The sequence below is a fragment of the Pituophis catenifer genome, unplaced genomic scaffold (assembly GCF_029215685.1).
Source record: "Pituophis catenifer annectens isolate HBS135680 unplaced genomic scaffold, rPitCat1.0.hap2 SCAF_1, whole genome shotgun sequence".
Lineage (NCBI taxonomy): Eukaryota > Metazoa > Chordata > Lepidosauria > Squamata > Colubridae > Pituophis > Pituophis catenifer.
In genome coordinates, this window is record NW_027256881.1 from 2,983,354 (window position 1) to 3,009,109 (window position 25,756).

Here is a 25,756-nt window from a genome sequence, read left to right on the forward strand (position 1 = left end):
ATAAATAAACATATTTCTCATCAAATATGAGTAAAATGTCCAGTATAATACAAGTACGCCATAAAAATGAGATAAGATAATTTCTGAAAGAGAAGAACTCATAGGGTATTTTCTCCTAAAAGAAGAAGAAAAAATGAACAGGAGAATAGAGAGAACATATCTGTCTTTATTTGATAATTTATAGAATTCCTGTCTGGCTGGGGAATTCTGGGAGTTGAAGTTCACGGGTCTTAAAATTGCCCAAGGTTAGGAAACAGCTAATTTACAGAAACGCATTCCAAGAGAACTCTTGCTATCTTCCTTACTTGCAACCATCTGACTCTTCCGTTAAAACGGGCTGCTACGTTATCTTAAAAGGCCATTGTCTCCTATTTGACTTAACAATCTCAAACATACCGTACACGCAAAAAAAGAAGAAAGGGTATCGGTGTACCTGTTTGGTACATCAATGTTTATGATGCAGGTTTCCAGAAGTTCTCCGTAGAGATCTGTGCAGGATGCAAGGAGCCACCTTTGATCATGGGAAAGACAGTAGCCCACAAAAAGCACGTTGTATTTTTGCCCAGCCTCGCCAAATGTTTCCCCCAGCTCAGTCTGTTTATCTTTGACAGGAGCCAGGATGAAAGGAGGAGCGTAGAGTTTAATACACTCAGGTCTCTGCAAAGCGCACACAGAGGGGTGGAAAAAACAGGAATATTGGAAACGTTAGCCATGTTTTCCAGTAATTTCAGTATTTTTCAGACTATAAGACACACTTTTTTGTCTCCCAAAAGGGGGGTGAAAATGTCTGTGCGTCTATTGCTAAAGCCCCACCCACCTGCCAGCCATTTTTTGGGCCTTTTGGGGGCCTTTTTCCAGGCCTTTTGTTGGCCCATTTTTGAGGCTTTTTGCAGCCTGTTTTTGAGGCTTTTTTGGCCCGATTTTTTGGCTTTTTTCAGCCTGTTTTTTCAGAAAAACGGGCCAAAAAAAGGCCCAAAAATGGGCCGAAAAAAGCCTCGAAAATGGGCCGAAAAAAGCCCTGGAAACAGGTCGAAAAAAGACTGGACAAGGGCTGAACAAAGGCCCGAAAAAAGGTAAGCCAAAAACTTTTTTTTGTTGTTTTCCTCTTCTAAATTTAGGTGCGTCTTATAGTCCAAAAAATACGGTAGTGTTTTTTTTTATATATAACATAGATTTGTGTCTCTCCCACAGCAATATTACCCACCTTCTGTTTTCACAAATGCATCATTCACATCTATTGCTAATTCCACACACCCCTTCTCAATTATGCACAGAAAGCAGCTGAGTAGGCAGCTAATTCGTTAAACCTAGTAGGGCCTAGCAATAAATAAACCGTAATTCTAATATTTTAATCATGTTGTCAAGATAGGCAGTCTGGCGTTGAAGAACATCGTTGTAATTGAGCAGAGATGTGGGAAAAGAAAAACTACGGGCACAGGTGGTCCTTTACTTGCAACCGTTCATTTAGTGACTGTTCGAAGTTACAACAGCACTGAAAAAAGTGACTTATGACCATTTTTCACACTTACGGCCACATCAGCATCCCCGTGATCATGTGATCAAAATTCAGACACTTGGCAACTGACTCATATTTATGACGGTTGCAGGGTCCCGGAGTCATGTGATCCCCTTTTGTGACTTTCTGAGAAGCAAAGCCAATGGGGAAGCCAGATTCACTTAACACCCTTGTTACTAACTTAAGAACTGCAGTGATTCCCTTAACAACGGTGGCAAGATCGCAAAATGGGGCAAAACTCACTTAACAACTGGCTCAGTTAGCAATGGAAATTTTGGGCTCGATAGTGATTGACTATCTATAGTCCTCGATTTATGACCACAACTGCAACCACAACATCTGTTGCTAAGCAATGCAGTGTCATGGCATAACGATGCCTTTTTTTTGCCATGGTAGTTAAGCGAATCACGTTAAGTGAATCTGGATTCTCCCACTGACTCTACTTAAGATGGCTGAGAAATCACAAATGGTGATCGCATGACTGCAGGGATGCTGCAACAGTCGTAAGTGCAAGGAGCAGTCACAAGTTTTCAGGGGCACTGTAACTTGTGACAGTCGCTTAACCAATGGTCCTAAGACGAGACGACCTCTATAGAAAAGATGACTGCAGTTTATTCTCTTCTGCCAATGATGGCGCCTGATTTAGAAGCATCCTAAGTCTTTCCCAATTGAGCGCAAGGTATGCTCATATCCTTTTTATTCAGCTAATGTTTCTCAAAACTCCACTAGAATTTCACCTTGTTCTCCCATTGGCAGTACTCACATCAGGACTTTTGAGTGCCATTTCCACCGCTAAGCCCGGGCCGAACCCTGTTAATGTTTTGACATTGGTTGACGTTGGGAGAGGTCTTCGGCACTGGGTAAAGGCGGAAAATGCCAGGGATTTTAAGTGCTGGGTGTAAATCTGTCTGTCTTCGTTCTTGACGGGTTGTAGCAGATACTGACAAGGAACAAGCTAAGCACCAGACAGAGAAAGAAAGAAAGAAAGAAAGAGGGAGAGAGAGAAATGTCTATTAATCTGGGCATACTATTTCTTTAGCATGTGGCGTTATCATACAGGGGCTTGCAATACATGTTAACATTTCCCCTAGATTAAAAAAAGCACAATAAAATATAAATGTTAAAAAGATCTATATTCAGATACCAAAGTCTAGGCCATCTAAACACTGAAGCTCGGCATTGTTTATATCAGGGGTCCCCAATTCCTGGTCCATGAACTGGTACCGGGCAGTGGCATGCTAGCAACCGGACTGTGCAAACAAACAAAGCCCCATCCGGAGGATGCAGACAGCACACAAAACTGGTCCATGGAAAAACCTCTTTCCACGGAACCAGTCCTTGGTGCCCAAAAGGTTGGGGGCCACTGATTTATATGAATGAAATTAGATATTACACCGGTATATGTCCTTGGCTTACAGCCGGTCACGATGTGATCTACCCCTTGATGTGGGACCCCAAAGACACACTTTGGGAGGGGAGTGAGTCCCAGCAGATGCCATGCAAGGTAAGAATCCTATTCAGGATTTGAACTACCATGCCAGCAATGGACAACCCTGGGCATACTGTTGTTGTGACCTGTCGGCCGCCGGCCCCTCCATCAGCCGAATCAGAGGAAGAGGAGGAGGCGTGGGAGTCAGGGTCAGCATCAAGGCAACCTGAGAGCTCCGAGGGGGAAGAGGGAATGGAGCTGTCAGAGAGAGAGAAACAGAGGCAGAGGCAGAGCCTGGACCATCCATCAGCCCTCAGATGGAGAGTCAACAGCCCCCCCCCCCCGCCCCGCCATCTGGAGGTGACTGATGAGGAAGAGGAGGAACAGCTGGGTCCAGTGCCTGATGCTCGGATGCACAGAAGGCAGAGGAGAGGAGAGCAGTGGAAATCTGTGGGCCAATCCTTGGGACGAAAGAGCCACTGCTGCTAGTGAAGCCCCACCCTAGCTCTGGGGATAAGAGGCAGGGGGTGGAGATGAATAGATTTGGCAGACAACTACCAGTATTCATCTCCCGGCCGGCCGGACTTGTTAGCCTGTGGTGAAAGAGAAACTTTTTGCCAGGGCTGCTGGCGCTCCTAATAAAAGAATCTTTGAGTTAACTTCAGAGGGTTTGTCGTGTTTGGGGAGCCGGGTCAGAACATATTAGGACACTGCTATGATTTCAGTGTAATTAAAAAAAGAGAAAGAAAATGTAAAAATTCCCACATTCTGGCATCCCATTAGAACTTGGTAAATTCTTTTTTTTCCGTTATTTTCTCCACTTGTATTTTATTGTGATTTTTAATGAGGTTTTATATATTTAGACGTAGATTTATGGTTGTATTTTAGTATTCTAAGCTGCCTAGAGTCACCTTGTGGCGAGATGGGCAGCAAACAAATTTAATAACTAATTAACCAACTAACTAAAGACCATTCTTAAGACTAAAGGTAAGAGCTGCCGTTGGCCGCCAAATTTTTTTTTTTCTCACGCAAAGAAATAAACTTGACTACAAAACCTAATTGTTACAAGTAAGGTGGCTTTTACATACCCACCTCAATACTTTCTGCAATTTTAGAAGCCCAAATAATAAATAACAAAGCAGAGGACAGACTTTGGTAGGACAGAGCTTTCAATGAAAGGAAACACCCTAGCATGGATGTCAGGAGTGTCGCTGTCATCTATACCAGGGGTCCCCAACCTCAGGCTGTGGATCACTGGTCCACGGCCCGTGCAAGTGAGCAAAACTTCACCGGCGCATGTGTGAGATCTAGGTACCACGCAAAACCACAATCAGCGGCTTACTTTAATTCAGTGGCTTACCTGAACAGCCACGATGTTTCTAAGATGAGGAGGAAGGTTTTGGATCATTTCTAGAAAGCAGCGGAGAAGACCAAGAGTCCAGACATTTGAGGAGCTGTTCTCTTCTTTCTTTTCATACGTGAAAGGATCCACAATGTAAACAACAATGGCAGGCGGGTAGGTGACCGCATGGGAATCACCATCGGTGGGAATTCCAACTCTGTCCCGTTCCATAGTGCTGGAAGGAGATTGCAAACAGAACTGCTGTGAGATGCCGAGAGTTTCTCTCTCGTATGGAAATAAACTCCTGTGCAATGCTTGCCATTCTACAAGGCTGACAAGGCTGCTCCTCCCACGTAAGAGACGGAGCTCCCAAACCTCCAATGACGAGGACAGGTAGTCCTTGACTTACAACCATTCATTTGGTGACTGTTTGAAGTTACTGCTGCCCTGAAAAAAAAGTGATTTATGACCGTTTTTCACACAACCGTCGCACCAACCCCATGGTCATGTGATCAAAATTCACACACATGGCAACTAGCATATGGTTGTAGTGTCCTATGGCCATGTGATCCCCTTTTGGGACCTTCTGATAAGCAAAGTCAACGGGGAAGCCAGATTCACTTTACAACTGGGTTGCTAAGTTAACGATGACAGTTTTAACCACTGTGGCAAGAAAGGTCATACAATGAGGCAAAACTCCACTTAGCAGCTGTCTCGCTTAGCAATGGAAATTTTGGGCTCAATTATAGTCGTAAGTCAAGGACTATCTGCGTGGTGGCGCAGTGATTACAATGCAGTACTGCAGGCTCCTTCTGCTGACTGCCGGCTACCAGCAGTATGGCAGTTCGAATCTCACCAGGCTGAAGGTCAACTCAGCCTTCCATCCTTCCGAGGTAGGTAAAATGAGGACCCAGATTGTTGGGGACCATACACTGACTCTGTAAACCGCTTAGAGAGGGCTGTAAAAGCACTGTGAAGTGGTATATAAATCTAAGTGCTATTGCTGTTTAAATTGTCTCCTAGGTAGGTAGTCTGTTTTTCAGAGAGGATGAAGCAGGGGTCAAATCCAGCAGGTTCTGGAGAACAGGTAGCGGAAATTTTAAGTAGTTTGGAGAACCGGCAAATACCACCTCTGGCTGGCCCCAGAGTGAGGAGGGAATGGAGATTTTGCAGTATCCTTCCCCTGCCACACCCACCAAGCCATGCTCATCAAGCCACACTATGCCCACCAATCCACGCCCACAGAACCGGTAGTAAAAAAAAATTGAATTTCACCACTGGAATGAAGGCAATCCTGACCCACCATTCCCACCTTCCTCACTCCATCTACCCCCACTGAGCGACTTAAATGACACCCTCTTTCATCCTGACAAATTGGGGAGACAGTCCCCCTTTTCTCAATTTACTGCTTGTTGAAACCTCACTGCCTTGGCACTTTTCAGCCCTGGTGAAGTACATGAGCAAAAGAGAAGAGTGACACGCAGACAAAAGAACACAGCCAACACATGCCTTGGGGTTGTGTCTTCTCATTCTTCAGTGTAGGTTCCTAGGCAGTTTGGAGGAAGAGTTAAGATGCTGTACAGGTAGTCCTCGATTTTCAACAGTTCATTTAGTGACTGTTTGAAGTTACAACAGTGCTGGAAAATGACCGTTTTTTATATTTATGACTGTTGCCGCATCCCCCCCCCCCATGGTCAGGTGATCAAAATTCAGATGCTTGGCAACTGGTTCACATTTATGATGGTTGCAGTGTCCTGGAGTCATGTGATCCCCTTTGGCGACTTTCTGACAAGCAAAGTCAATGGGGAAAGCCAAGTTCACGTAAGAACCGTGTTACTAACTTCACAACTGCAGCAGTGGTGAAATCCAAATATTTTTACTACTGGTTCTGTGGGCGTGGTATGGCTTGGTGGGCATGGCAGGGGAAGGATACTGCAAAATCTCCATTCCCACCTGACTCCAGGGGAAGGATGCTGCAAAATCCCCATTTCCTCCCCACTCTGAGGCCAGCCAGAGGTGGTATCTGCCGGTTCTCCAAACTGCTCAAAATTTCTGCTACCGGTTCTCCAGAACCTGTCAGACCCTGCTGGATTTCACCCCTGAACTGCAGTGATTCACTTAACAACTGTGGCAAGAAAAGTCCTGAAATGGGGCAAAACTCACTTAATAAATTTCTCAGCAACGTACATTCTGGGCTCGGTTGTGGTTGTAAGTTGAGGACTACCTGTATTTAAGAACCCTGAACAAATCAGGGGATGAATAATCCAACCTAAGGAATCATTGAGGAGCAGGCATTAAAGAAGACGCCCTCAGGAAATAAGACACAGAAGTTAGTACGGTATTCACTTATTTTCACACTGTGTATCCTTCCCACGCAGATCAACTCTTCTGCACAGACAGAGTGACACAGAATGGCAAGAGGAACAGAGTTGCAGAAGTGTGAAGGCACCACAAGCTGGTGTATTTTGGTGGTGTATCCACTGCTGAGTGTATTTTAAAGGTAGATAAGGCAATGTGAATCTGGGTTGAAGAGTCGGAAGCTACAACTAAACATTCAGGCTCAAAGTCCTTGTAGGTCATGAAGAGCACTTGGCAAAAGCTAAGCCAGTCACAACTCTGGGATGTACTGCGATTATAAAACTGGGAACAGGGAGAAAATGTGTAAGAACCTTGGACTTCTTGGGGAAAAATTAGGATGTGTCTAAGTTTTAAAAATCAATATAGGTAGTCTTTAACTTGCAACCATTTAACTTGCAACGGGCCAGAATTTCTGTTGCTAAGCCAAGCACTGCCTCACTGCTCACTGCCAGGACTTTTGTAACAGGTACATGACAATTCGCCATGGTTAACTTGTCATAGCCAACTTGCCATGGGACAACTCATCAAGGACAACTTGCTGTGAGACAACTCACTGCGGAACAAGAGTTACACTAGTATCAAGAAATGGTGGAATAGAATCATTAAAGAAAGGATGAAAAAGGAGTGACAGAATGAAATGTGAATGGCAAAAATTAAAACAGTTTTTTTCATTTATTTTAAATAATTAAATATAGAATGGTTAAATTGCCCTGCATCGAGTTGCTCCATGGCAAGATGGTGGTGGCAAATTGTCCGGTGACGAGTTTGGCCGTGACGGATTGTCCCATTCCGTGTTGTAACTTCAAACGGCCACGAAACGAATGGATGTTAAGAGGACGACCTGTTCACCAGAGCCAGTGGAAATAAAAAAAACGTTACCTTTCGGAAACCTCCGGATGCGGCTGCGTAGGGGCAGGCAAGACTTCCCCGGTTATCCCTGCTGTTTGCTGCGGGTGCTGTATCCCTGCCTGCCCATTCTGGACAGCCGTGGTCTGCGTGGAAAGGGAGGAAGGAGCTGCGTTGTTCATGCTGCCAAAAGGTGGAAACGAAGAGGGCTTGTTGGCCGGCATCGCGCTACCCAGGCTGGAAGAAGAGGATGAAGCAGCGGTTGTGGTCAAGGTGGAGCTGGCAGTGGTGGTAGCGGAGGTGATGGCACTGCTCGAATTCATCGGGACAGCAGCGTTACTGGCGGTGGAGGATGGAGTGCAGCTGCCTGCAACCTGAGGCTGGGTGGAAGCAGGATGGCTGGTGGGAGGAGCGAGGTTGGACTGGGAAAGCAAGGAATTGTCCAATGGCTGTGTAGCAAGATAAGGACCTTGAAACAGAAAAAGGCACATAGAAATCAATGTCTATGGAGATTCTCAATTACCCAGGTCATGGTTGTCCCAAAGGTCCTTTTTTTTCATTATTCTTTCCAAAAGGCAACTGGGTTTTTTTTTGGGTTGTTTTATTTTCCTTGAAAATGCTTCGGAAGAAAATATTCCAAGAGGTCCGGTTGAATCAGCAAAAACAAAACCACTGCTTTCTAGGTCCCAAAACTGCTTTTTCCAAAAGGCAATTGGGAGTTTTTTTTTTTTCTGAATGAAGCTTCTTCTGGGATGAGAAACGAAGCGTTTTCTGGGGGAAGGAGGAGGACCAAGAAAGTCCAGCTGGAAAAACGCACCTTTGGGACCTAGAAATGAATGGTTTCGTTTTTGCCGATTCAACCGGGCCTCTTGTGGTATCGTTGCTATTTATTTAAACCGCGGGTCTCCAAAACCTCGGCAACTTTAAAGATTTGTGGACTTCCGCTCCCAGAATTCCCCAGACATTGCATGCACATGCGCTGTCTGGGGAATTCTGGGAGCGGAAGTCCACAGGTCTTAAAAGTTGCCGAGGTTTGGAGACCCCTGATTTAAACGAAGCATCCATTCAGCTGAGGGTGCTCGAAAAATTTAGGTCGCATGAAAGATAAGCCAATCTCCAAAAACGGATATGTTTCTGTGAAGGACAGCTTACCCTACCTACCCCATCCATTTTTCCACCTGCAATTGTGAGCTGGAAACCACCACTCACCTCCCGGCATTCCCCGTGAGCTACTACGACCCAAACACCTTGGTACACAGCCCCAACTGCTCTGCAAAGCTTTGCATTTTTGTGGCAAACATGCAGGATATGAAGGGGTGGGGGGGGTGGGGGGAAACAGACAAGGAGCTGGAAACCAAAAGGACTTCTCAAGTTTTTGGGCTGCAGCAAAATATCACCCTCGGAGCCTATGTACTGGGCACAAGATGGCAATGCAGGTTTTTTTTTTTTCCACGTCTGACTAGCAGCCTATCGCCGTTCTCAATAACAGCTGTGATAAAAGCCACACGCAGGAGAGGTGCGTCAAATAACATGAATAAATTTGCCCAAGATATCGGAGTGATAGTCTGCACAGCCAAGGGCAGGGATGAGTTTGCACTTTCGAATGCCAGTATCGTAAAATGTTCAACGCTGTTCCAAGTACTGTGTTTATTTATTTTATATTTTTTTTGCAAACTTTAGGGGGGGAAATGGAGGCGTGGGTGAGTGGGATAGAAACCATACCCAGGTCGTATCTGCAGACTTGAGCGTAGAGTTTGAGTCTAGAAAACGATTCCTTGTTGGCGTGAGCTGTCTGCGAGAACCACTCAGCCACCGACTTCTCGGAGAGTTTGTTTGAAGCAGTGGATCCCACTCGCATGATCCCGTCTGGCAAGAGTTTACAGATGGGCCGATGCAAGCCGAGTTTGCAGGACTGCAAAAGAAGAGACGCCAGGAGAGAAGCATGGTGAATGCAAAGCACTGGTGACGGATTCTTGCCAATGGACTCAAAAGCCCAACCTGCTACGCCAAGGTTATCCTAATCCAGGGGTGTCAAACTCACAGCGTCACATTGTCATCACGTGACATCACGACTTTTTCCCCCTTCGCTAAAACCAGGGTGGGCGTGGCCAGTGGGTGTCGCATCCGCCCTGCGGGCTGCGAGTTTGACACCCCTGTCCTAACCCATCTTAAAGAGCATATGCTGGGGAATATAGAATGCAGGGAGTCCTCGATTTATGACCCTAATGGAGCCTGCCCATGCTGGTTGTTAAATCACAACAGTTGTAAATTTTAGAAACTTTCTTGCCGTGGTCATTTAGCGAATTATCACAGTTGTTAAATTAAACTGTGGTTTTGAAATGAGCCAATGGCTCTTTATGGACTCAGTTCTGCCAAAAAAAAAAAAAAAAAAACAGAAATGTGGGGGGGGGGGGGAGAGAGACACATGTGGTCACGTGACATAGGACACTGCAAATGGTCACCCATGTTGGCTAGTACCCAAAGTTCAGTCACGTGACTGGAAGAAGGGGAGAGGCACCATCACAACTTCAAATCTGGGTTGCAAGCAGCCATAAATGGTTGCTAAGCGACCAGCCATAAGTCCAGGGCTAAAGGTAGTCCTTGACTCACGACCACAACTGAGCCCAAAATTTAGGTTGCTAAGTGAGAAACTTTATAAAGTGAGCTTTGCCCTCTTTTACGACTTTTCTTGTCGCAGTTGTTAACTGAATCATGGCAGTTGTTAAATTAGTAACTTGGTGGTTAAGTGAATCTGGTTTCCCCATTGACTTTGCTTGTCAGAAGGTTGCAAAAGGTGAGCCCGGGATACTGCGACCGCCATAAATATGAGTCGGTTGCCAAGCGTCTGAATTTTTTTCATGTGACCATGGGGGATGCAGCAACAGTCATAAGTGTCATAAGGTCATAAGTGTGAAAATGGTCATGTCACTTTTTTCAATGCCGTTGTAACTTTGAACAGTCACTAAATGCACTGTTGTAACTCAAGGACTACCTCACATCCTAAATGTCAAGTCAGTTGTCAAGCATCTGAATATAAATCACATGACCATAGGGATGCTGCAATGATCCGTGAAAAACAGTTATGAGACACTTTTTTTTCAGGGCCGTTTTGTAACATTGAATGGTCACTAAATGAACTATTGTAAGTCGAGGACTACCTGTACTGGTAAACAGAAACAAGTGCCCTTTTTACTAGTTAAGCCAGAGGTCTTCACACTTGGCAGCTTTAAGATTTGTGGACTTCAACTCCCATAGCTGGCTGGAGAATTCTGGGAGTTGAAGTCCACAAGTCTTAAAGCTGCCAAGTTTGAAGACCTCTTGAGTTAAGCCTTCCCCAAAGTTTTGGTCCTTTACTGTTCTCATCAAACAATGCCAAAAGTTGGAACGCAGGTGGGCAAACAAGCAAGAGAGGTGAATTTAAAAGTACTTTAAAATTTACTCTGTCGTTTACTTTGGCAGCCGCTGAATGTCGTTCTTTGTTTACCTGCTTTTGAGCAAACCTTTCCAACTGAAATAACCATCACGTTCTAGGGTAGTAATTTAGGCTGAAAAATTATAGCCTTTGATGCAAAAGGCTTTTTCGCTCACTCTCGAATTATATTTGATTACTTTTTTCCATTTTGCTCTTCATTGCCGTGCGTGGTAAATAAATGTGAATCTGAGTAGACATAGCCCGGCTCTCTTGGACTGAATGTCCCTTTTGAGAGGGTATAATTTAGTCCTAGGGTATGTTAGAAAAAGTCACGATAATCTCACATAAAGCCATGTTAGGATATTGTCTCAAACGCTTCATACAGAGTCCTTGAGATACAACAGCACTGAAAAAAGTGACTTATGACCGTTTTTCATACTTACGGCCTCCCCACGGTCACACACAACCACTTTCCTTAGCAATGGAGATTCTGGTTCCCAATTGTGGTCGTTAAGTCAATAGTTAAGGCTATCCGTAATGTAGGCTTACAATAAACTAGAATTAGTTGATTAGTTCATTTTGTCATGTTTCCGGTTTGGTTTACTCGGGAGGTTGACAGAAAGGCATGAAGATTAGAGAAAGCGATTGTCTTTAAGGAGTTGACACATTTATCTCTCGTTTGGATTACTGTAATGGCCTCTACATGGGGCTGCCCTTGGGGTGCATTCGGAGGCTCCAGCTGGTCCACAATGCGGCCGCGCGGGTTGTTACGGGAGCTTCTCGCTACTCCTGTGTAACACCTCTCCTGCGCGAGCTACACTGGCTGCCGGTGGCCTTTCGGATCCACTTCAAGGTGCTGGCTCTCACCTATAAAGCCCTACATGGCACGGGCCTGGGGGTACTTACGGGACCACCTCCTACCGGCCTCCCACCGCCCAGTGCAGTCACATAGGGCTGCCCTCCTCCAGGTGCCATCAGCCAGACAATGTCAGCTGGTGGCCCCCAGATTGAGGGCGTTCTCGGTGGCCGCATCGACGCTCTGGAATGAATTACCCACCGAGCTCTGGACAGCCCCTGATCTCCGTTCCTTCCGTAAAGATCTTAAGACCTGGCTTTTTACTCAAATTACCTGATCTGGTTGGGGTTTTTTAGTTAACTATGGGATTTTAAATTGGACTTTTAATGTTATTTAGTGATATTGTTTTTATTGTCATTTTATACTTGTGAGCCGCCCCGAGTCCTTCGGGAGAAGGGCGGCATATAAATTTTAATAAAATATAAATAAATAAATAAATAAATTTACAGAATAAGACGGCGTATACTCTATATTTTGCCTCTTGTGGTATGAGTATGTAAAACTTTCAAATTTTGAATGCAATGCATGATGGATAATTTACTTTGAAAGGCCTATTACTGTACAATGTACATCAAAGCGTATCTCATGACTTTTTTTTTGCAAGCTAAATATTGCGTGCTAGAAACTTTTCCACTTTAGACATTGGCCAGATTCACACAATGTACTTGATTAGTTCACTTCAGGATCTGGGAGTTCCATGAGCATCCTATTATTATGCTTGCTTAACTAAGTTGGTTTGTTTTGTTGCCACACAATATTTACAAATTCAGTCTGTCTAGTTAATAATCCACCATGTGTGGCAAAATCCAAGAAACAGGTTAATTCAGTAACTGAATTAAGAAGCTGTGAGATTCCAACCGTCAAGAAGCATTTTAATGTGACAGTGTGTGTTGTGCACACTAGTGTAAAACATGGTCAAATAAAACTACTTTCCCCTCCCATCCTTAATAAACCTGGGAATAACACTGTAGCGTGCCTATTGAGCCCAAATGTTTTGATATTATGACTTGCTAGTAAGATGGAGGAGGAGTTAACAGGGAGGGAGGTCCAAAACATTTTAAAATACAGGTAGTCCTCGATTTACTATCACAACTGAACCCAAAATTTATGCTGCTAGGTGAGACGTTTGTTAAGTACATTTTGCCTCATTTTACAACCTTTCTTGCCACAGTTGTTAAATAAATCACTGCAGTTGTTATTGTTAGATGAATCTGGCTTCCTCCATTGACTTTGCTTATCAGAAGGTCGCAAAAGGGGATCACCAGTTGCCAAGGGTCTGTATTTTGATCACATAACCATGGGGATGCTTCAATGGTTGTATAAATGTGGAAAAAACGGTCCTAAATCACGTTTTTCAGTGCCGTTGTAACTTTGAATGGCCACTAAACGAACTGTTGTTAAATTGAGGACTACCTGTATATATTTTAGGAAGTCTTGCAATCATGGCCTTCTGGAAAACACACAGAGTTCAGCATCCCCAAATTACAAGGTCCGTAGCCGTACCGCAGGAGGGCAGTACAAAATTTAACCACAGGATGGCACCTTCGTAAGATGCAGCTTTTATCTTCCTCGGCCATCCATTTTAGTTGCTTTGTTCAGATAGGGCCCTGCAGGACTTTTCGCTGACAGCCGGAATGCAGGGGTTGATGGATGTTCATTTGGGGTAGGGGGTGGGGGGGAGGGGACCTGGAACTCCCGTGCCCCTTAAAATTCCTCACCTCGTATATTGCAGTGAGGTCTCGAAAGAAGTTCTTCGCTCCATTCAGCAGGGCTTCGTTCTCTGGACACACCACCACGTAGGCAATGTCCCTCTGAGATCCATAGGGCTCCAGCATCAGCCTCTCCCAATATGGTAAGGCAAAAGGCGACAGCACCAAGAAGTCATAATCGTGCCCCAACAAGAAGGTTGGAATGGGCAGTGGTTCAGGAGACTCATCGGTTCCTTGGGGGGGGAGGAGGGGAATAAAAAATAAATAAAGATATAGTTTTGTTCCCAGATGTCCTAATGGAGCAGGAATATAAAACTCGTCCATTACACCTTCAGACGAGTTCCCAAGTTCATAGAAAGTTGTCTGTGTGATTCTGAGAATTGTTACTCCAAAACATCTGGAAAGCGCCATTGCAGTCTAAAAATTTCTAATTGTAGGTCCACTGATGGATTTTGATTTTGTTTACGTATATCCCGCCTTTTATTATTTGTACAAATATTTTACAAGTATTATTTTTACAAATAAGTCAAGGCAGACAACATAGCCAACCTGACATCTTACTCCTCCTATTTTCCCCCACAACAGCAACCCTGTAAAGTGGGGTTAGGCTGAGAGAGAGAGTGAGTGAGTGGCTGGCCCAAAGTTACCCAGCTGACTTTCGTGGTAAACTGAGTGTCAATGTTCCAGAAAGTCCCTGTCAGCTTTGGAAGCCATATTAGCACCAGATGCTTCCCTGCTGCCACTGGGACTAGAACTCACAGTCTCCTGCTTTCTAGCCTGGCGCTTTAATCACCAGACCAAACTGGTTCTCTTGATTAAATTGGCTCAAACCCCTCCCCCCCCCTCCCCAATAGACTGGAATCAACCCTATGAAGGCTTTACTAGTAAAACTAAATCCTTACTAGTAGTAAAACTACTAGTTCTGATAATGGAGTCAATGTCCCAGACTGCATGGAGTTTTCTCTCCATAAGAGAGATATGGAATAATTGTTGTTGTTGTTCAGTCATTAAGTCATGTCTAACTCTTCGCGACCCCATGGACCACAGCACACCAGACACACACACACACATACACACACACACACACACACACACACACACACACACACACCAATCTCCACTGTTTCTCGGAGTTTGTCCAAATTCATGCTCATTGCGTTGATGACAACATCTAACCGTCTCACCCTCTGCCGTCTCCTTCTCCTTCTGCCTTCCATCTTTCCCAGCATCAGGGCCTTCTCCAAGGAGTCCTCCCTTCTCTTTAGGTGTCCAAAGTATTTGAGCTTCAGCTCAACTTATTTCAACTGATTAATTAAGTTGAATAAATAATATTCAACTGAATAATTAAGCAAGCTCAAAAAAAAAATCCCTTCTCACCCCTATGGGTGGTATGTATTTTCCTCAATCGCATGTCCTCTTCTCGAGACTTGATTCTAGAGACCCCTCTTCTAGAGATAAAGTTCTAGAGCAGTGATGGCAAACCTTTTAGGCACCGTGCCCAATGTGTGCGCGCACGACCAAATTGCAAGGTGTGGGTGCATGCGTGCGTGTCCCGTGCACGCACGCACGCCCTGCACATGCGTGACAGAGACTCAAAGATCGACTGGCTGCCGGGAGGCGCCCGCGCATGCATGGCAGAGACCCAAAACAGAGCTGGGGTGATGACGTGCGTGCCCACAGAGAGGGCTTTACGTGCCACCTCTGGCCCACTTGCCATAGGTTTGCCACCACTGTTCTAGAGACTTTAAGGGCTCCACCCAGGATCTTAGCTGTTCCTAGCACTGGACTCCGGACCAAGAGCTCTAACACTGTAACTGGGATCTGTTGAAGCTCCGCTCCCAGTTTAGTAATCACAGCCCTGAGTGCTCCTACCATCACAACATATCCATAACAAAGCTCAGTCACCCAAATCAAAAGTCACAGAAGCATGCAGAAGTTTCAGTCAAATCCCTACAGTTATCAGCAGAAGCCTCCGCAGTAAACTGGCACGACACTACAACGACCCACATACAAGGATGTCACGCAAATGCCGTGACCAATCTGAGCCCCAGTCTCTACAGCAAGTAGGCAGGTCGTGCCATTTGCCTGATGTTGCCCTGTCCATGTCATCTGAAACACACACACATACAAACACACTTTTACCTCCTCTGTGGACATCCCTACTTACCTGTTTCATCGCCAAAACTTAAATTTGCCGAAATGTTCCAACAAAGCAATTTAGATTTACTTTTAGGCACAATGTTCTTCATGGCTTGGATTTGGTAGTTATAAAAGGAGGGGAGATCAGAATTGAAAACGCCCATCGTTTGCCTGACTCAAGCAGGCAATTATTTACTGGGGTTTGACCACAATCTACGAAATAATGCTGCGTGGTTTGTTATATTGTATTCTGAGGTGACAACACAACATTAGACCCGTGGCCAGTTCCTACAGTTCCCCTCACATTTATATGCCTCCAATTCTCATATCCCTGGACAGTTTTCATGTCCAATATCTAGCCACAATTCTGTAACTACCATTTAAAATACTGTGTTTCCCTGAAAATAAGACCCTACCTTATATTTTGTTGAACCCCAAAATAAGCACTTGGCCTTATTTTCAGGGAGGTCTTATTATTTTGGGACACATGGAGCAAGATGGGGATCCTCTTGCCGTCTTACCTGATTTCCAGCTCTGTCTCCCTAATCCTAACCAGAGGAAATGGCAGGGACCGGCTGCACACACGTTTAAATATTTTCGGGGAGGGCTTATTTTCAGGGGGGGTTTATTTTAGCGCATGCGCTCAAAAGCCCGATTGGGCTTATTATCAGGGGACGTCTTATTTTCGGGGAAACAGGGTATTTTCCAGGATTATTCTTCTCATAAATAAAAGCTAAGAAAGTTTAAAACAAAGACCCAGCACTCAGTCGATTAAAGTAGGGGTCTCCAACTTTGGCAACTTTTAAGACTTGTGGATTTCAACTCCTTGCTGGCTGGGGAATTCTGGGAGTTGAAGTCCTCCACTCTTAAAGTTGCCGAAGTTGGAGACCCCTGAATTAAAGGATGGTCATGTTTCATAGACAATGTTTACCGTAAGAGCCTCGTCCAGCCATTTTGTGAAACTGTTGCCACGTGAGGGGCCCTTGTACACCCCAAGATCGAACCGTTCGCTTTTTCTGAATGGCATCCTGAAGAACTGGTTGGAGCGAGAGCAGCATGCGAAGGACGTCCTGAGAACATTGCATGCTCACGTCTACAACTGGAAGGACAAAAGTTCATTCAGATGAATTGGGAAGCAGAGAACTGACCACAGCTTTTAATTGCTAACGGTTACATTTCTAAAGGCCAGGCCTTATAGCTCAAGATACACAGAATTAAGGAACAGGAAGGGGACATTTTCAGCTTTAGAAGTCAATTTCTTCCAGGGAGGGAGGGAGGGAGGGAGGGAGGGAGGGAGGGAGGAAGGAAGGAAGGAAGGAAGGAAGGAAGGAAGGAAGGAAGGAAGGAAGGAAGGAAGGAAGGAAGGAAGTTCAGAGCTCAACATTTCAAGGACAGTTGGTTTCACTATCAAATAATTCTTCTTGTCAGTAATTTTTTTTCTGGAGGTTCGAGAGGCATTGGCCTTCCTGTAACATAAACCATGTAGAATTATAGGAAACGGATCTTGGCCTTTTTCTATGTGTTCAGATACCTGTAGAGGGTTATTCTATCCATCCTCGATCTGTTTAAAGCTAACACACTCTGGTGACCCTGAGTGAGGACTTGTAAGTGATGACCTCCTTGTAAATCTCTGTCAGTTTCCACAAGTTGGAACAGGGAGAAAAATATCTAAGCCAGAAAAACCCAAGTCTGTCCCCTGGTTAATTACAATCCAGGAACTACAGCTGTCAAAAACATCCCTGTGGAAATTTCCAAGCTCAAATCAGGAAGCCTGCTATCTCATGACAGGAATTTCTTCCAAATTCCAAAAATTTTTTAAAAAATCACAACTTCCCCTTGGCTGTTGACTGGAGAGGGCAAGGATTGCTCTCTAACGTAACACATTTTGTACTGTAAAGCTTGTATCAGTTTGGAGCAATAACGGCTAACAATTTAGTACGTTATTCAGACTGGGCTCATCAGAATCTATACCAGAGTGGGCAACTCTGTCAATTTTATAGCCTGGAGACTTCAACTCCCAGAATTCCTGAGCCAGCCATACTGGCTCAGGAATTCTGGGAGTTGAAGTCCACAGGTCATAAAGTTGCCGTAACTGCTCACCCCTGATCTTTGCAAACTAAGGTCTGACTATTTCCTTAAAGTTATACAGGTAGTCCACAACTGAGCCCCAAATTTCTCTTGCTTAGCGAGGCACTTCAGTGAGATTTGCCCCATTTTGCAACATTTCTTGCCACAGTTGTTAAGCGAATCTGGCTTCCCTGTCGACTTTGTCAGAAGTCAGATCACGTGACCCTGGGACACTGCAACCGTCATAAATCTGAGCCAATTGCCAATCTGACCCTGGGGATGCTGCAATGGTCTTAAGTGAGAACAAGAATCGTAAGTCATTTTTTTTCAGTGCCATTTTATCTTTATACGAATGGTTGTAAATTGATGGACTGAATGCAGATTGCTAAAACTGACAACAGATCATTCTGCAGACTGAAGGATCCCAAATCTTAAAGTTGATTAAATTACCATTCCCACATTCCTCTGTCACTGGGGGTTCCAAGAACAGGTAGTCCTCGATTTACAACAGTTCATTCAGTGACTGTTAAGATGTTAAAACGGCACTGAAAAAAGTGACTTATGATAGTTTTTCCCACTTAGGACTGTTACAGCATCCCCATGGTCACATGATCAAAAGTCAGACACTTGGCAACCAACTCGCATTTACGACCATTGCTGTGTCGCGGGATCACATGATCCCCTTTTGCGACCTTCGGACAAGCACAGTCTATGGGGAAGCCAGATTCATTTAACACCTGGGTATTTACGAGACCGCCTTCTGCCACCGATAGCCTCCCACCGACCAGTACGCTCCCAGAGAGGGGCTCCTCAGGGTGCCGTCGGTCAAACAATGCTGACTGGCGGCCCCCAGGGGGAGAGCCTTCTCTGTGGGGGCACCTAGCCTCTGGAATGAGCTGCCCCCAGAGATACGGCGTATCCCAGATCTACGCACCTTTCGCCGTGCCCTAAAGACGTTTTTATTCCAACAAGCCGGGCTGGCCTAAACTCTTTTAAATTGTTTTAATTTTTAAACTGTTTAATTATGGGTTTTAATACAGGGGTGCTTTTAATTGTGGGCCAAATTAATTTAATCGGATTTTAATACTGTTTTTAAATTTTGTATTTCTTGTGTTTTATCTGTTGGCTGTTCACCGCCCCGAGTCCTTTGGGAGAAGGGCGGCATATAAATATAAACAATCAATCAATCAATCAATCAATCAATCAATCAATCAATAAATAAACAAATAAACAAATAAATAAACAAACAAACAAACAAACAAACAAACACCCGGGTCACTAACTTAACAACGGCTGTGATTCACTTAACAACCATGGCAAGGAAAGTCGTAAAATGGGGCAAAACTCACTTCACAACTGTCCTGCTTAGCAAAGGAAATTTTGGACTCAATTGAAGTCACAAGTCAAGGACTACCTGTAGCCTACAGGTTGTTGTTGTTGTTTTTTCCAGCCAACTCTGTAGATTAAACAGCTCTAACATTCCTGAAGTTGACCAGAGTTGTATATGAAGTGGTAACTTCCCACTGAGATGACACAGAAGACTATAATTGTTCAGGATGTTGTTGATGACACAGAGGCTGCAGAACACAACTGCTAAAATTGCTGGTGAGGACATCAGCCGCAAATCACACCTATGTTCTACTCCAGGTGTTCATCGGGGTTTTGTTTTTTTTTCTGGCTTGCGTTGCAGTTTAGTGATAGTATCATCTTGCATTTTGTTTCTAATCCAGATTTGTTTTTATTAGGTTTTTTAACTTTATTGTTCCATATTGATTTTATCACACTCCCAGAATTACTTTAGGGCTGTTTATAAATATTTTATGAGAGATATATATCTCAATTTTCGTTCGGGAACTTAAGGCAGGATACATAAACGCTTTTGTGTTTTCCCACAATAACAGCTTCACCAGTTAAACTGGGCTGAGAGAGAAAGTGATTGGAGCGTCTCTGACTGAGGATGGATTTGAACCAGGTTTCCCCAGAGCCAGTAATATTTTTTTTTTAAAAAACAGACTGGCTTTCAGTCTGTAGAGATTCTCAGTCATCCAGGTCATGGTTGTCCCAAAGGTGCTTCAATGACCCTCAGGGGGTCCTCAAATTTGTCAGCTTTAAGACTTGTGGACTTCAACTCCCAGAATTCTCCAGCCAGCATAGTTATGCTGGCTGGAGAATTCTGGGAATTGAAGTCCACAAGTCTTAAAGCTGACAAGTTTGAAGACCTCTGCTCTAAAAGGATGCAAATTTATTTATTTATTTATTTATTTATTTATTTATTTATTTATTTATTTATTTATTTATTTATTTATTTATTATATTTATTATATTTCTATACCGCCTTTCTCCCGTAGGACTCAAGGCGGTGTACAGTCAAGAAAAATATAGACACACAAACATCATAAAATTGCTAATTAAAATTATTACTTAGTTTGGTCAATTAAATAAAACCCAGAATTAGATAACATTTAAAAAATTCATTCACATGTTCATATGTTTAGCCCCGCCTGTTGGAACATCAGGGTCTTGAGGGCATGGCGGAAAGCACGGAGATCAGGGATATTCCGTATCTCCGGGGGCAGTTCATTCCAAAGGGTTGGAGCCCTCACAGAGAAGGCCCTCCCCCTGGGAGTCGCCAGTCGACATAATTTGACTGACGGTATCCTGAGTAGTCCCTCCCTGTGAGAACGAACTGGTCGGTGGGAGGCTATTGGTGGCAAAAGACGGTCTCGTAGGTACCCAGGTCCTAAGCCATGGAGCGCTTTAAAGGTGATAACTAACACCTTGAATCGCACCCGGAAGACCACCGGGAGCCAGTGCAGCTCGCGTAGGAGAGGTGTTACATGGGCATAAATGACCAGCTGTCTGCAAGGAATATAAATCCTTCCATTCCCCACCATCCTGTTAGAGCTGAAGAAGCTTCTTGGAGAAAAAGGTGAAACGTCTTCGAATAAAAAAGCAAGAAAGCCCAGTTGCCTCCTGAAAAAGCACCTTTGGGACAGACTGGCTTTCAAATACTGTCTTTTAAAAAACATGAAAAGTAAACATGATTCCACATTTAACTAAACCCTTTATACCTCTCCTACCAACTGTTATAAGTTCTTCATATAAAGATAGTCCTCCAGTTACAACCCTAACTAAGCCTAGTAATTAAGGTCGTCATGACAGTTGTAAAGCAGGTTGATTTTAGGACCTTGTTCCCGGTAGTTACTAAGCGAACACCACGGTTGTTTTCGGCAAAACTGTTACAAATTGTATGCATATGACTGTGTCCATAGATGCAGGCCAGTGCAGTGCTAAGTGCCCAAAATGTGGTCACATGACTGCTGGAGAAGGGTGTATGTCATAACTTCGAAACTGGGTTGTAAGTCCCTTTCGGGGGTCCATTGTAACTTCGAATTGTCATTAAACTACTAATTGTAGGTCGAGGACTACCTGTACTTCATAGGTTCTCTGCTGTTCTTGCCTTGTTGAAGATGATTTATCAACTTTATGATGAGTGGACTTCAACTCCCAGAATTCCCCAGCCAACAAAGCTTGTTGAATTCTGGGAGTTGAAGTCCATGCATCTTAAAAGTTGATGAGGCTGAGAAACACTGGTCTAATATAATGTTTCTCAACCCTGCAATTTAAAGATGTGCAGATCAGCTCTTAGAATTCCTTAGCAAGGAAGGCTAGCTGGGGAATTCTGAGAGTTGAAATCCACCCATCTTAAAGTTGCCAAGGTGGAGAAACACTGTTCTAGAAAATTAGGAACAGATAAGCAAGTTATTGTTTCTGATGGAAAAGAATATTTGTAGCTCAGGGTTAAACTGTGAGATCCAGAGGCTCTCTGAGCTTGGCTGTTTTCTTGCAGACATTTCATTACCAAACTTGGTAACATCATCAATGCAAGCTCTTGTTTCTTTGCCATTTCTTGTCAACCAACTATTCACATGAGTGACGCAGCTGTTAAAGTGCAGTAGTGCAGGCTACTTCTGCTGACTGCCGGCTGGCTGCAATTTGGCAGTTCGAATCTCACTAGGCTCAAGGTTGACTCTGCCTTCCATCCTTCCGAGGTCATCAGTCAAATGAGGACCCAAATTGTTGTGGGCAAGAGGCTGATTCTGTAAAAACGCTTAGAGAGAGCTGTAAAGCACTATAAAGCGGTATATAAGTCTAAGTGCTACTGCTATTGTAAATCCATGTTTTTACCTGGGATTAAAACACGTTCTTTCGTTCGATCGGCAAACGGAGGCACTTACCATTTCGTTTCGACCAGTGATGCAAACAAGTACTCTTCACAAGCGCTTCGTCAACCTTCCCCCCGGACATGTTGTCCATAAACTGGCGTCCATGTTCCAATGCGAGATAGCAGTCGTAGCAACAGTCTCTTTCCTCAGCCCGCACCAGATTGCCCGCGGCGCTAACTTTGGGCAAGGGGTCTTGATCTGCTGCTCCAAACGGCGAAAACAAGTTGGTGCACTGGTCTTGCAGCAAAAGTATCAGCTCGTCTGGAAGCCGGTCCGACTCTTTCAAGCTTCCACTCTGCTCGATGGAAGCAGTGCGAAGGACCTCGAAGCGTTTCTCCGCTTCTTTGCTGCATTCCGAATTGCGGCCCAAGATGTCTAACTCATCCTCGAGGAACAATCCCGAGCTGTTGCCAAATTTCCGGTTCATGACCGCACTGAATCCACACGTACACCTGTACTGGGCTTCCTGGGTTGGGTCTGGAATGTAAACTCCGACGTCAGCACCTTTGATGTTCATGTTGCAAACGCAAATGCAACAGCTGTCAAAGTTACAGTCTTTGAAAAGATTCATCACCGATTCGGACAGAATGAGGGTGACGTAGAGGCTGTGCGCCTCAGGAATTGACGGGACCGTCGCCGGCTCGACCGAGTTTAAGGGCCTGCAGGTGGACGGGGTCGAGGCTGGCGAGTACAAATCGGAATTCTCGTACTTGACGGAGCCTTGCGCGCTTGCTGGCCCACCCGCCCCGCGGGGAGTCCGAGGCGTCCTTGGAGTCCTTGGAGTTGGAAAGCGAGGGGTGGAAGGGGAAGGAAGGATCCCAGCGCCGCTGTTGCTTGGCGGGGCGCTGCTGGGGGGCATACCAAACGGGGTATGTGTCTGCGGAGTGTAGGCAGGGCCGTACTCTTGATCAACGGTGCTCCCATCCCTGAAGAAGAAAGGGAAAAGCTTTTAATTCAAGACTTTCAAAGCCAATGGGACATATAGTGACCAAAGCATAATTATAAAGAGTTATACAGGTAGTCTGATGACCATAAATGGGGTCTACCAAGGACAGGTAGTCGTCGACTTACAACCACCATTGAGCCCAACATTTCTGTTCTTAAGGGAGACATTTGTTAGGTGAGTTTTGTCCCATTTTACAACCTTTCTTGCCACACATTTTAAGGGAATCACTGTCGTGGTTATGTTAGTCACACGGCTGTTAAGTGAATCCGGCTTCCCCATTGATTTTGCTTGTCAGAAGGTTGCAAAAGGAGATCGCGTGACACCCCCCCCCCCCACCCCAGGACACTGCGATCGACATAAATACAAACCAGTTACCAAGCGTCTGAATTTTGATCACGTAACCACAGGGATGCTGCAACGGTTGTAAATGTGAAAAATGATCACAAATAAAGTCACTTTTCCACTGATGTTTATAACTTTGAACAGTCCCTAAACGAACTGTTGTTAAGTCGAGGACTACCTATCCGTACAGTCATAAGTCATGATGGTCATAAAGCGAGTCATCATGTGACTGGACCCGATTTCATTACTCTTTTTGAATCAGTCGTTAAAGCAAATGGCACAGCAGTTAAGCAGTCATTAATTGAAATCATGGTTCGTTATAGAGTGTTTATTGCCGGAAACTGGAAGTAAATGCTGGTTTCTGGCAAAGTTGCAGTAAGTCACGGTCACATGACCATGGGATGCTGCAAACAGCTTACAGGTCAGCTGCGAGTATGACAGATCGTAAGTCGAGGACTAACTGTAAGCAGCAAGGAGATGGAAGCAACGAATGATTCCACACCTCCTTGATGTGTTAAAGCAACTTAATATATGTATCTTACATTAGCTTTCTTTCATTTCAATTTTACAGGAATGCTATATTTTTAGTGCTTTGTGCACTACTTCGATGAGAGAAAAATATTATTGTTGCTTATTGATATTAAAAAATAAGTGATCGGTCTCGAACACTGATTGGAGAATTCGTAAGTTAAAGATCTTTTTCAATGGAATAGAACATTTATACACATTTTTTCCCTATAAATGAGAAAAATATTGCGACACACATACCCACTCCACATACCTAGCACTATCAGACTTCCAGAATTATAGAGGAAAGTCCTGGTTTGTCTTTACTCTTAATAGACTTTATGGCTTATTAAAATTGATAGAATTAAGCACCCCAAGATACTCCTTACACTGCAATCAAATTTGTACACCTGTTAAATATTTTTAACAACGATGTTTAAATGGAGAAAAAAAAATAAGCAATGATAAATTATGGTTTGCCATAAAGAAAAGATGGACTAGGGGTGACAGGATAGCAGTATATTCCAGTATTTGAGGGGCTGCCACAAAGAAAAGGGGGTCAGACTATTCTCAAAAACCCCTGAAAGTAGGACAAAAAACAATGGATGGAAACTAACCAAGGAGAGAAGCAACCTGGAATTAAGGAGAAATTTCCTGATAGTGAGAACAATTAATCGGTGGAACAGCTTCCCTCCAGAAGTTGTGGGATGCTCCATCACTGGAGGTTTTTAAGAAGAGATTGGATAACCATTTGTCTGAAATGGTGTAGGGCAGGGGTGTAAACTCAAGGGTGCTTAGATCGGGGGGGGGGGGGGTGTGTGCCCTGGAAACAGCTAAAGACTGGCCCACGGTGCCTTTGCCAATAAAAACAGGCTCCCAATCTCCGTTTTCGGCTGGGACAGCCTCCTGCAACCCCCCTGCCAGCGAAAATGGAGCTCCATTTTCACTGGCAAAGGGTTGCATGAGGCCATTGCAGCCGAAAACGGAGATTGGGAGCCCATTTTTGCAGGCAGAGCACTTGGGCCACCAGAGGCACCCCTGACACGAGTGACGTTGAGCTGGCCATGCCCACCACGGCTCCCTGAGGTCAAACACAACCCTGATGCGGCCCTCAATGAAATCGAGTTTGACACCCCTGGTGTAGGGTCTCCTGCTGGAGCAGGGGGTTGGACTAGAAGACCTCCAAGGTCCCTTCCAGCTCTATTCTGACTGATTGACATAAATGACACTTTCCAAGTGTCGCCATCACTTAAAAAGTGTTCAATAAACAAACAAACCCAAGCCTTGCTGAAATGCATATGGATTTCGTAAAACACAGCCATGATCTCGGACCAATACGTTTGTCAGAAGACAATGTGAAATCGTTTCTTAAGCTCAATGAAATCCCTCTATTATCTCACCTTAAAGAAACACTTACCCCTCTTTAATGAATGGCATTGTGGGTCCTGGCGGAAGCAAATCCAACTTGCCAACAGTCCAACTCTGTCGATAAACACACTCCTCTGGCAATTTGATGGCAGGGAGACAGTGGCTTGGGAGAGTTTTCAGTGGGGCGAACATGGAACATCCCATGAAAGCTTGACTGTTCTCAGGCTTATAAACATAGGAATAATCCTGAAACACACACCAGGAAGAGCATTTAAAAAGAGCTACGGGTGGAAAGTTTAAGCAGAAAGACTCATGGATTTCAGTTTCAAATGCTGAAATGATCAGTTGTCTCACCCTGGATAGGAAACTGCAGGCAGTTCTCGCTTAGTGACTGGTCTCTTAATGTACATTCAAAGGTACGACAGCCTACACACACACACCCCAAAAAAAAAGTTATCCCAAAGATGCTTTTCAAAAGGCAACTGGACTTTTTGCGTTAAAAAAAACCCCAAAACCCTTGAAAATGTTTTGTTTCTCATCCAAGAAACTGTTTCCAAGAAACTGAAGAACTGAAGAAGCTTCTTGGATGAGAAGCGAAACCTTTTCAAGGAAAAACAAAACAAAACAAGAAAGTCCAGCTGTCTTTTGAAAAGGACCTTTGGGACAACCATGACCTGGATGATTGAGAATCTC

General features: G+C 44.4%; 1 protein-coding gene across 1 annotated transcript in view; it reads right to left on the reverse strand.

Annotated features, from left to right (window-relative positions):
* MED13 (mediator complex subunit 13) overlaps positions 1-25,756 on the reverse strand; it is a 173,823-nt gene that overhangs the window by 16,760 nt on the left and 131,307 nt on the right. The window contains 9 exon segments of the mRNA XM_070931998.1: positions 434-657; positions 2,280-2,471; positions 4,306-4,522; positions 7,525-7,960; positions 9,214-9,403; positions 13,478-13,701; positions 16,539-16,706; positions 21,913-22,826; positions 25,113-25,309. Of these exon segments, the coding sequence (XP_070788099.1) occupies positions 434-657; positions 2,280-2,471; positions 4,306-4,522; positions 7,525-7,960; positions 9,214-9,403; positions 13,478-13,701; positions 16,539-16,706; positions 21,913-22,826; positions 25,113-25,309 (2,762 nt within the window).